Source organism: Branchiostoma floridae, chromosome 7, assembly GCF_000003815.2.
Source record: "Branchiostoma floridae strain S238N-H82 chromosome 7, Bfl_VNyyK, whole genome shotgun sequence".
NCBI lineage: Eukaryota > Metazoa > Chordata > Leptocardii > Amphioxiformes > Branchiostomatidae > Branchiostoma > Branchiostoma floridae.
Window position 1 is genome coordinate 11,169,869 of NC_049985.1, and position 12,512 is coordinate 11,182,380.

A 12,512-nucleotide genomic window follows, 5' to 3' on the forward strand; every position below is an offset into this window, starting at 1 on the left:
AATACCAGGGTACACGGAGCCCAAAATATACATACAAATTGACAAAAACCTCAATAAAATCATTTTAAAGGCAGATATGAAAAAAAATGAAGAAAAAAAAACCTGAGGGTATTGGCTTACTCTACCTTTGTGCCAAATTTCAAGTCAATCGGTTTAAAAACGGCGGAGTTGATTCGATTTGAAGATTTGACAGGAGAAAGAAAGAAAGAAAGAAAGAAAGAAAGAAAGAAAGAAAGAAAGAAAGAAAGAAAGAAAGAAAGAAAGAAAGAAAGAAAGAAACATTACGAATACAATATATTTCACCATACCTATGGTATGGCTGAAATATAATAAACCAACGAAAGAAACGTCCTCTTCGATTGCATGCAAGATATGTTACCTAATCTCCGGTATATAAGTAGTAAAGAAAAATTCATATTCTTTATGCAACTAGATAAATCCTGTATTATTGATTACATCTGCCCTTATTTCTACAACTGTCTTAAGAAGCGAGAAGAAGTTGAACCTGTACATACTAGCACATAGTAGTCTTTGTAGATGAAATGTGCCTTATCGTTACGACCTGTACTTAGCTTGTTTGAGCATGAATATACAATAAAGGTCTTTCATTCAAAAATAAAGAATTGCTAGTCATTCCCCGTCTAACAGATACCTATGTAATCAATGCTTCTACTGAAATATGACATTTATAACGTATTGATTTCACACTATTTGCAGTTCATGATCGGCGTACAGAGTTGTCTCATCATTTTCCCCATCAACCTTGTCATAGTGGAGATTTTCCGCCATGTTGCATCTCCCCCAGAGAGAAAGGCCAAAGATCAAAATGTTTCAAATGGTTGGTAGAAAAAAATATATACTAGTTTGCCTCCATGAAAGAGGGATGTATATTTTTTGGTCAGTTTGTGTGTGTGGGGGGTGGGGGTGTATGCGCGTTTGTGTGTGTGTGCTCGTGCGTGCTTACGTGTCCGGCGTAATATCTTAAGAACCTCTAGATGGATTGCTATGATATTCGATATGTGGGTTAGTGATGTAGGCTTAAAGGTCAAGGTCGATTTTGGTGGGTTTCTGGACTCTGTTTACAGTAGAAGCTTCAGGAAGATGTAGAGTATTGCAACATTAAGTATGAAATGTTTGCTTTTGGTGATCATAAGAATCATATATCAAACTATGGCGATGTACATATAGGTATTATCAAAAGTTACATGTTTACAACGTATGTCAAGATTGGTAGACGATTGCCAACCTGAATTTTAACTGTGTTATTAAGTGGAACTATACGAGTCACAAGTAGGTGGCTACTTGTTGAGGGAGTTATGAAAATAGAAAGATGTATTTAAATGCTAGATGCTTAATGTTATCTATTATTTTGTTTTAGTTTCATTCAATGTTTCTCATTGTCCTCATGGTCCTCATGGTGCTAATATCTTTCTCCTTTACAGCTTCCTCGACATCTGCAGATGTCATTGATCTTGAAGAAATCGAGCTTGAAAAGATTGACAAAGCCTGGGATTTTTACAGGCAACCATACAGCGGTGGGTACTTATTTTCATGTATGATATATTCGTACGGTGACTAATGGCGATTGCCTTCGAGATTTTCTGTCTTGATCCGCCTCATAATAATTGATGCTTTAATTTCCAGATAAGAAGATGACTGAGGACAAGAAGAAAGGGTGGATTCTTCCGTGGTGGTGCGCTTTCATAGGTGAGATATCTGATAGAAAAGACAATTGGAATATGTAAACTAGGATAGATATTCACGCACGTTGTCAAGTATTGTTAATGTTACTGTAACAGTGGCGATTTGTATACGTAGCTCACACAGAAGTGAGCCAGCCACACAAGGCAGAGACTGCCATTCTCTAACAGAACTGTGCTGTAGGGTTGATGTGTACCGGTCATAACTGACCCATACCATAGAGAGGGAATATTTATGATGCTTTCTCATCTTCAATATGTGTCGGTGTAAATAAGAACGAATGTGTAACTTTCCATCTACTTTTGTTTTCACAAGCCTGGTTCCTGGTGTTTGCCAGCTGTTTCCTTTCTGCACTGTTCATCATCCTGTACGGGCAAGACTACGGCCGGGAGAAGGCTGAAGCCTGGCTCTTCATCTTCTTCACGTCCTTCTTCACGGATCTCCTCATCCTGCAGCCCGTGAAGGTGGTTCTGCTGGCAATCGGGCTCACACTGGTGCTGAGGGTAAGTCACACTGGTGCTGAGGGTAAGTCACATGACATTGGTGTTGAGGGTAAGTCACACTGGTGCTGAGGGTAAGTCACACTGGTGCTGAGGGTAGGTCACACTGGTGCTGCGGGTAAGTCACACTGGTGCTGAGGGTAGGATTTTTCAGATTACTTCGTATTATCTTAAGTACATTTGAAGTGTTGTAAGTACAAGTGCAGCGTTGATAGAGTACTACAGGAAGCTTGGCAATGGCAAAAAAACAGTACCAGCAAATATCTCAATTAGAACTGAGTTTACTGACAGAAAACTGAGTCCTGTTAATACGAAATTTTGCATCTTTGACATGATGTTCTTGTCTCAAAAATTTTGGCACTAGTGACAAGATGTGAATGTCAATAACATCTGATGCACTTTTCACGTTGTGAATAACACCTTATGTGTCTTGTTGAAGTTCTTATAATATTACTGCTCATGTCGTGACATTTAGAAACCTCATGACGATGCAGAAAACCAGTCGCCAACCATAGACTACGACGAAGTGTGCGCCTACCTATCTACCATCAAGGTGAAGTAACATGAGTTATATGTTCGGGTTTTAGTAGAAGTTAGGTTCAGCCAGTACCAAAACGGAAGGCTCTGTGTTGTTTCAATCTTACATGATTGTAATAGGTTGGGATGAGCACCACAGAAAATGATGCATTTGCAATCATTACGCTTCGGGATCACAAACAAGTTTACAAGTTTCAATGACCTCAATTGTTGTCGACTGAGAGCCTTTTGTGCGGTTTCTAATGAAACATTTCACCACATTCATCCAACAGGCGACTCCTGTGAAGAAATGCCGCGAAGAACCACCGGACACGACCAAGCTGGCTGAAATGCGCGTCCGCCGTTTTGTCGAGATCAGCATGAAGAGCGCCCTCAACGAGTTTGCATTTTACTTCCTGTTCGTCCTGGTGTTAGCGATCATTGCCAACGGACCACGTGACACTGGCATGTTCCACATGACTCAACATCTTCGGCAAACTATGAACAAAGGAGATGATTATTCTTTTAAAAAGGCGAGTGCAACTGATAGAATAGCCACGAGATTATGTCATTACCTGTCTTCAACTTCAAGGTAAGAAAAAAATATGAAGCAAGCAGTTAACAATTTACCTTGGCTTGAAAACACCTTCATATATTGTGTCCTTACGAACGACCATAATGTTCACACATTTTTCCAGAAAACATAGACACAGCTTCGCGGGTATATTGTTTCCAGATTGATGACGATTCGTTTTAAAGCTGATGATATGTATGTACTACGCTGGGCATATTGTTCTTGCGATTCTCGATAAATTGTTGTAAACCATATTCTCTTTCGTGGATCTTACAGATAAACGACGTTCAGAGCTTTTGGAACTTTATACGATACACGCTGACTCCTGCGTTATACGGCAACCAGTGGTACAACGGTGACAGCAGGGAACCAGGTGGATTTATGACGGACAAGACGTCATATGTAGTTGGACCTGTCAGACTAAGGCAGCTGAGGGTGGCCAAAGGTAAGCATACACTATCTCTTAACAATAGTTTCCAACAAACACGTACTGTTTAATGACTCAGTTTAAGATGGAAAATTAATTGATTGTTCATTCACATTTAAACAAAGTCATCACTGAAAATATGGCCATCGTGTTACGTGTGTCTCACATATGTTTTCACAGATAGTTCATGCAAGTTGGCCGAGCCAGTTGAAGGTATCTTCCAGGACTGCACCAATGCGTATTCCTACTTGACCCAAGACAGCAGCAGCTATGGGATGGGTTGGTCGGAGACACCTCACGCAAATGCAAGTTCACTGGTGCAAAATGAAACCAATCCTTGGGTGTAACCGTCATTCTGCAGGTACTTCCGCTCGAAATCATACTTGGTAGATGGTTCTAGTCAGGGTAGGCTACGGCCCTCCAACCGTCAATATCAGCTAATTGATATGACCTTGGTTGAAGTGTGTCGATGGGTTGGTTATTTAGTTGGTTGGTCGGTCGGTCGGTTGGCTGGCTGGTTGGTTGGCTGCTGAGTTGGGTTGGTTGGGTTGGTTGTTGGTCAGTATTCAAATTTGTGTCGTGTGATGATTGTCTTTGGTGTGTCTCATTCCGTTCTGTGCTATAACGTTTCCCTCCTACTGTCACAGATATCCCGGTTGTAGGAACACACGCCACCTATTGGGATGGGGGCTACTACGTTACATTCTCCAACATCACGCCCACCGCCGTACTCGCCACCGTGGCACGGCTGGAGCCCAGCGGCTGGATCGATCGGTACACCCGAGCCGTTTTCATCGAGATGACGATCTACAATCCCCACGCCAACCTGTTCTCCGTTGTGAATCTGTTGACTGAGTTTACTACCGTAGGAAACGCCTATCCCCATGTGGACATCACGACAGTCCGTCTCTACCGCTTCCAGACCTTCTGGGCTTGGGTTGTGGTCGGCTTCCAAGGAGTCTTCATCATTTTCACCTTGTACTTCGCTTTCAGGGAAAGTGAGTGCACATATTAATCATGTATTTAGGGCCAAGGCTTGTGTGTTCAATTCTAAAACACTGATATAAAACGCTTTGCAGATGTTGCTTCCACCTTGAAACATTACAAAGCGTCTGGTAGGAAGATACTGAGCGTGCAGCACAAATGTGATTGAACTATATATATGTGCACTCACATTCTGCTTAGATAAGCATGATTTTTTACTCCTTTTCTGTATTACAGTGGACCATATCGTGAAGCTACGGAGCTTGTACTTGAAGACGTTCTGGGGCTGTGTAGAGCTGAGTTTGGCGATCCTATCTCTAGCGGAAGTCGGGGTCATGCTATACACCTTGTACATTGTCCTCGAGTTCCAGTCAAAACAAGGGGCAAACACAGGTAAGTAATTATGTACAATCGTACATATGAAGCGATAAACCCACTTATTCATCAGCATAGATTGAATGTATCCTTCATTGTTCAAGACATATTGAAGAGCTCTTGAATTTGCAAGTCATTTGCCTAATAAGGACATTGCTATATTTTCTTCAGGACCAGTTGAGAAAACGTTTGAGAAGTACCGCAGGGCTGCGTACTGGGGCCAGATCAACACGTATCTGCTGGGCTGCTTGGTTTGTGTGGGGACACTCAAACTGCTGCACCTCCTGCGGTTCAACAAACACGTTGTTCTCGGCGCAGGTAAACTTGAAATAATAACGGGGGCCGCCCTAAGATGGATCCCGTCGTAAGACGGTACGGATTTTTTGCTGATCTTATTATCCATAAGATAGACTAGAGAACGCTCCAAAGATTTATTTGACTGTAACAAATGATTCGTGCTGTCTATGAAAATAAGACTCGATAGAGAGATGTAGATGATATTTTCATACAATCAGACAGAGTTTTGTTGATGTTGGCGGTGTTTTTTTTACGTAATGGTTTTTTTAGTCGGGCATTCACAATCAGTGCATTCAGCCCATTGCCCGTAAAAACATCAGCTGGATTGTTCTAGGTACAGCCTTCCTCATGTGAGACAAGAAGTACATACAGTCACGATTTTACTGTCAAAAGAAAGCTAAAATATCATACTGTTAATTTTTTTCTGTGTACTTAAATTTACCACTTACTTCTGAAGAGAGCAAAATGTAAAAAAGCGTACCAAGTTAGGAACACTGTCCAGCGTAGCACAAAATTGGAAGGTTACATACACGAAATTGTCTCACAGTGTTTGCCGCTTGTAACACGCAGCGCGAAAAGTTCATGAACCACATGAATGCATTTCTTATTCAAGTATGTTGTTCAAATCTATGTGTAAAAAATTCAGTCATCAAAATTTGACCACTCTCAGGCAACTAGCGATGGAGCTCCATGAGTTTGAGCGCAAGAAAAAGCGTACCGTGTTGGGGCACCTCACGTTAATATTCTAGTTAAATTGTTTTTAAACAGTTAGCTTCTCAGATGTTTTTATGCATCACCTGTCTAAGTTTGATAATAAAACTATTATTGTATTTGGCTGGTTGAAAATCGAGACCAGTCAACTAACTTAGTAGATTGAAAGTTGATAGTAAAATCAGTGTGTCCACGGTTTCAAACAAAACCTCTAATTCCCTCCTACATGTTCTTTTCCAGACACCATAAAGAAGGCAGCCGGGCCACTATCCGGGTTCTTCTTGATTTTCACCCTAGTATTCCTCGCTTTTGCGATGTTTGCCGCCCTCGTCTTTGGCCCTTCGGAGGAAGGATTTTCGCCCTTCATCGCCACGCTGGAAACGATGCTCACGATCTTGCTGGGAAAGTTCTATGAGATGTCAGACCGGAAACCGATCATGGGGCCGCTCTTCACCTTCTCGTTCATCACGTTCTTTCAGTGGGTGATAGTCACCATGGTTGTTGCTATCCTAGACTGCGCCATACACGAGGTTTGTAAGCGGCTCGTCCACATCTAATACGCTTACTACTTTGTGTTTTTCTGAACTGTCCCTCTCTCTTTTTAACAAATATGATGACCAATACTAAAGATAATGTTTAGATTGAGTTGAGCTTCATTTCGTTTGATAGTTCTTCGTTGTCCCGATTTTGATATGGAACGTTGTTCTATGTATGGTCAAATTCAAGCAGTCTATGAAAACATTGTTAGTCTAATTATAGGGTGAAATGTTTTATTTTAAAAAGGACAGGAGAAAATGAATTGTTTGAGAGCTGCACGAGTTGGTTCAATGTCCAATATAAGTTTTTTTTCACAATGATATCCTGCTGATTCTACCATCAGGTTGCAGAAGAGAACTCCCAGCAGAAGCCGGAAACTGAGCAGGTTGCAGACCTGATGTTGGAGCGACTGCAGTCCTGGGCAGGAGGGCTGCTACAGCGTGGGAAGGGAAGGTCATCGGCAGTCATCAAGGAGACCTACAAGCCTACAGAGGAGGAGCTGACGGACTTCTTGACAAATGCTGACTTCATACGATTCAGGGGCCAACAGGAGAATTCATCCACTGCTATCGAGTTTTGCATTGAGAATCAAATGTCAAGGTGTATGTCATCGCCAGTCATCAAAGAGACCTACAATCCTTCAGAGGAGGAGCTGACAGACTTCCTGACAAATGCCGATTGCATACGCTTCAGCGGCCAACAGGACAATTCATCAACTGCAATCGAGTTTTGCATTGAGAATCAAATGTCGCTTAGGTCGTCATCAGTCATCAAAGAAACCTACAATCCTACAGAAGAGGAGCTGACAGCCTTCTTGACAAATGCTGACATACGTTTAAGAGGCCGACAGGAGAACTCATCAACTGCTATCGAGTTCTGCATTGAGCATCAAATGTCTTCTGCCACAGCATAGTTTGTTAATACGTACATAAAGATTACAATTTTGCATTTTTACGTGTAGTAAATATGGAAGTGCAAACCTAAATTTAGGTATGTTTGGGTATATCATAGTCAATAGTGCATTCCTCATTATTTCACCCCAGATGGAAACCTGGGTTGGAAACTGGAAACCCAATTTACTACTACATTATTATTAGTATCATTAGCTTGTCTTAAAAGTTAGGATTCAGTGTTGTAGCCTCTATGTAGATTTCAACTACAGTACTGTATACTTATAAAACCCCTCTGTATCTGGAAGATAGTCAAACTTTTACCAACATGTATAGAAGCACAGATTAAATTTTATGCTAGTACTAGTAATATGAAGATTCCAGTAGACATTGGGATGTCACCAGTGTTTGACACTGTCATATAGTTTGAGGTTGCGTTTGACATTGTACAACTTCTCATAGATGACAATGATTTGGAGATAAGAAGTGGATATCATGGACAGATATTGAGGAGAGAAAAAGAAGGCCCCATCTTCAAGAAACTGTAAGATGTATATTAAAAAATAGCTTTGTTTGAGTCCAGTCTTGTTTACCAACATTTGCTGGTCAGGTAGTGGAAGCAGACCAAAACAAAAAAGACTGGACTCCAGGCTAAGGAATTACTGGCATATACATTATACGTGTATATTGAACTTTTGTTATGCTTCAGTTGTACACAGCAATTAAGTTCATGTCTCCCGTCAGTTGGCAACACATTTAAAATGAAGTGAAATTAGCCATCCTACAGGTTGTGTGCACTTGGGTATGGGCCATATGCACATTTTTCAAGAGCTTGCATACTGTAAAAGCTTGGTCCTGTTCATGATATGGAGTGATGTGATTTTCAATCATTTTGGCTTGAGAAGTAGTAGATTAACATGCACTTGTGACTAAAGGGACTCACAGAATGTGATGGTATGAACAATTATTCATAGCGGTTCTTTCAGATGTTTTGTGACAAAAATAGTTTTAGACACATTAGCATAACAGTATACATTTGGTAGATTGATTTTTACTGAGGACCGATCAATTTCTAAGATCTAGTCTTAAAGTCTCTCAAAGTCTCTGACACATGCTGCATGCCTACCTGCCAGGCTAATGTGATACCTTTTAGGCACTTGCAAAGTATGATTATAACAATGGCTGTGATTGCTTTGTGTTTCTTTTCTGATAACTGTTTGGAAAATATATAATCCATATTCACGTACATAGTTTTTTTAGGTTATACATAGTCATAGGCAGGACTGTGGTTGGGGGGGGGTACTAGTGATGCCACACACAGCATATTAACGAGTTTCAAATTGTGACATTTTCCAACAAGGGACTGCTTTGGAGTACCCACAGCTTACAGTTACATAATAACTTGCTACCATGCCACCACCAACTTGCTTCTATCATTATATGATTCTTATATGAATCATAGTTTTCAGACATACAGTTTTACAGCTTGTTTTGTACTTACACCCAGTGAAAACCAACCAGAACAATAGTTCAATTCTACCACAGGCAGACTTTCATCTGTCAGTGATGGACCACAATCTGATATAAGTTTGATCAAGGACGTCCTTGGTTAGATTAGACACGATATAAAGAAAATAACGTTAGTCCAGTGGGTAATTTTGGCCCCATGATATCCACTTTTTGTAGAGTTTGTCCCGTCTACTGAATTCTCATTTATCATCAAAGCCACGCTTCACTTCATAATACCCGTCCAAACGCTCCAGATCCCATCGTCAACAGATTATGAACATTGAAACGCGCATTTCGCGCAAAAACTTGACAGAAGCCTGTAAGCCTGATGAATTAAAATCTCACCCTTTTCCCACAAAACTTCTCCTTTTTGCCTATTACATACTTGGTCAATGTTAATATTTCAAAACTAGCAAGCGTTTCCTCGAAATCGACAACGACAGACGATTATAAAGTTTCGCAACTACTGTGATCTGTCGTTCCCTAAGCAAAGTGCTAGTGTCATATAATCAATTCTGTATGAAATATAGTAATGTCTGTAGCCCCCTCCAGTACTTGCAGTTTTACACTTCAAAATGGAAGGCTAGTTTGCTTGAGTCACCTCATCTTTTTACTTGTATTCCAGATCAATATGATAGTACATGGCTTAAGAATATTAAGATTAACAAAAGTATGTATAAGTTCTTTTTAATGTCTTACAAGTTGATAGATGTGTCACATAATGTTCAGTTGTCATGGCTGTACCTCTTTGACACCCCAATCCCCTGGAGACAAGTCTATACTTCCATTATCCACTGCACAATAGACCCAACTACAAGATTTTTCCAATATAGAATTGTACATAAATTTTTACCAACAAATAGGTTATTGTACATTTGGAAATGTATAGACAGTCCACTATGTTCCTTTTGCCACGCAGAAGAAGAAACGTACCAACATGTCTTTTGGGATTGTCCTCATTTAGTTTCCTTTTGACGAAACATTCAAAATTGGTTTCAACAGAAGACAGGGTCAAAACTTCACCTCAATGCTTTTAATGTTATTTTTGGTACTTTGCATTTAGACGCCCCCAAAATAGGCAATCTTGTTATTTTACTAGCCAAAATGTGTATCTATAAAAGTAGAAAGGCCAATCATGTGAACTTTCATTCTTTTCTAAATTATATTAATTTCTTCCACAAAGTTGAATATTCTATTGCAACAAGGAGGGGAAAACTGCTGAAACACCGGGGCAAATGGGGAACGATATGCTCTTGAAGTTACTATATTATTTCTTACTTATTTGATGTATTACTTTTATTATTTTATACTTGTAGATGGATGGTTCACTGTTTTTGTAACTTATTTATTTTGATTTATGAATAAAATGTTTTAAAAAAAAAGCAAAGTGCACCGCATACCCCGGGAACGAGGCCACTGCGTCACGTGTCAGAGGTCACGGGTATTTACACATGAGAGGGATACACCCTAGCGATAACTGGCATTGATAGTGTTTATTGTTGTCTCTGAAGACGTTGAATCGGATTTTTTTCAGACTTTAATCTGATGACACCATCAAAGTCTTACGTTCTGTCGGGTGACCTGTTCAGCGCCAAGCAAAATGCCATCTATATCCATCTCTTTATCATAGTAATAGATAATCATTGACTGGCTCAGCTATCAAAGCCTTTAATCATTAGAGGTGAATATCAGTCTTTGTTTCTTCGTTTCATAGAAGTGTAAAGAGCACATAAGGAGGTTGATACTTGGGACCGCAGGCAATTTCACCCGGCACTCGAGTCAACACGCACCGCTGAATGCGGTGTTTGTGTCGCTGAAGTCACATTGAGAGAATATATTACAGTAACCTCTGTTTACTAAAGCTGGATTGTATTGTCCCTTCAGCCGCAGCGACATCAATGATTTAAGGCCGTTTACTGTCGCTCCCTCCCCCCACATACCTGACACACACTAGCGCCTGGTTACCAAACCCCAGCCCGATCTCAAGTATCTATCGTGCAGGGGTCTGGCCGGATGGCATAGGCCGGCTTCTCAATTTTGCCTCAGATAGTGGGCAAAAAACTCCGCCAATAGAACAGCAGCAGGATCAGCAGGAGGTAATTACACCCCTGCCATGATTGGTTAAAGACCCCCAACTGTATTTTTTGAATCCATTACAGTGACCACTAAGAGATGAAATGTAGCAGTTACTGTAGATAAGACACCCCATGTCCTTGCTGGGTTAGAGGCTGTTACCTCATTGAGATCTTAGTTTATCAAACATGACAAACAGGTGTACAAAGCTTGCAGTTTTGAACAAAGTTCTGTTGTTATTTTGAAAAATGACTCAAGTCATATCTAGTACCTGATTTGCTACTGTGATAGCCTGCTGACAGACTGTGGTGTGTTGTAGCTGGCTACCTGTGGTGTGGTCATCAATCCTAGGTTCTCCTCCCTCTGATCAAGGGCCTTCGAGAACCATCCTGCCAGACCCCAACACGAAAGATATTTTTGATGTTGGGGTATGGTATCCAGGCTAGACACACACGTACGGCCCATTATATTCATACTGCTGGTGTTAGTAGCTATCACGCAGTTGCTACAAAATCAATTTTTGGAAACGCTTTTAATTTTCAGACAATAAATATAGCAGACGCTGGTATTGCGCGTTAATTTATTGTAACGTTGCAGAAACGTTTCTCATTCTTTCAGATGTGTATTGAGACACCCTTCACACTGAAGGAACTTACAGGTGTTCGTTCCGACAGTTGAATACCTGGTATTTCCGCAGGACCCCATAGTTGGGCATTGCCCTCGGCCTCTTGTAATGAATAATGCAAAAAAAACTTTGACAAATAGACTTCGTTTCACTTACGACACGACAGGCCTATACTACTCTAAATGCATTAATGTTTGCGGGGATTTAATTTCGCGGTAGCGGGAAAATGACTGTTTGCGGTGTTTAAGTTCGCGGTAGCACCATGCACTCTTACTGGCATGAAAAAAATGTTCGTGGTGGTTTTAAGTTCGCGGTAAATTTCCAACACGAAAACCTCGAACATGAAACCATCGCGAAAATTTCAGCATTTACAGTATTTTGGTACACCTGTTGTTCAGTCACACAACCCGCGCTGTCATCACTGTGCCACAGAACGTTCTACGTGACTAAGCTTCTTCGGAGAATTCGTGGTGATCATATCTATACTACCGCTCCCAGACGTACAGGTATGTTCACTGGCGAATCCTAAGTCATTACTTTGCCCTTCAGAGTGTTTACCTTTCCGCTTGGCGCACCTGCTTCGTGATCTTCTTCAGGCATGAGAATGACGGTTCGCAGAAAAGGCATACATCGACAAACAGTGTATATGAACTTCCTCCCATCTGTATGTTACTCACTTATATGTAGACCGTGTGCGGAGTCAGTACACAGAGAAGAATACCGCACTCACAACTGACTACATGCATCGTTCTCCACCTTTGATATAGGGCGTCTTAAGTTGAGTTGCTGATCA

The 12,512-nt window shown here is 40.9% G+C and overlaps 2 protein-coding genes across 2 annotated transcripts in view; both read left to right on the top strand.

Annotated features, from left to right (window-relative positions):
• Positions 1-12,512, top strand: part of LOC118420012 (polycystic kidney disease protein 1-like 2) — a 77,956-nt gene that overhangs the window by 24,176 nt on the left and 41,268 nt on the right. The window lies entirely within an intron of this gene.
• On the top strand, positions 3,569-8,565 carry LOC118419110 (polycystin-2-like). The gene is made up of 7 exons (XM_035825414.1): positions 3,569-3,736; positions 3,899-4,079; positions 4,366-4,716; positions 4,940-5,095; positions 5,249-5,395; positions 6,326-6,615; positions 6,966-8,565. Exons 2-7 carry the CDS (start codon positions 3,989-3,991, stop codon positions 7,533-7,535), a joined length of 1,605 nt encoding a protein of 534 aa, XP_035681307.1. The 5' UTR covers positions 3,569-3,736; positions 3,899-3,988; the 3' UTR covers positions 7,536-8,565.

Coding starts and splice junctions, on each gene's coding strand:
- LOC118419110 (XM_035825414.1), top strand. CDS start 3,989: ATGGGATGGGTTGGTCGGAGACACCTCACGCAAATGCAAGTTCACTGG. Junction 4,717..4,939: donor GTACTTCGCTTTCAGGGAAA/GTGAGTGCACAT, acceptor TCTGTATTACAG/TGGACCATATCGTGAAGCTA. Junction 6,616..6,965: donor TAGACTGCGCCATACACGAG/GTTTGTAAGCGG, acceptor TTCTACCATCAG/GTTGCAGAAGAGAACTCCCA.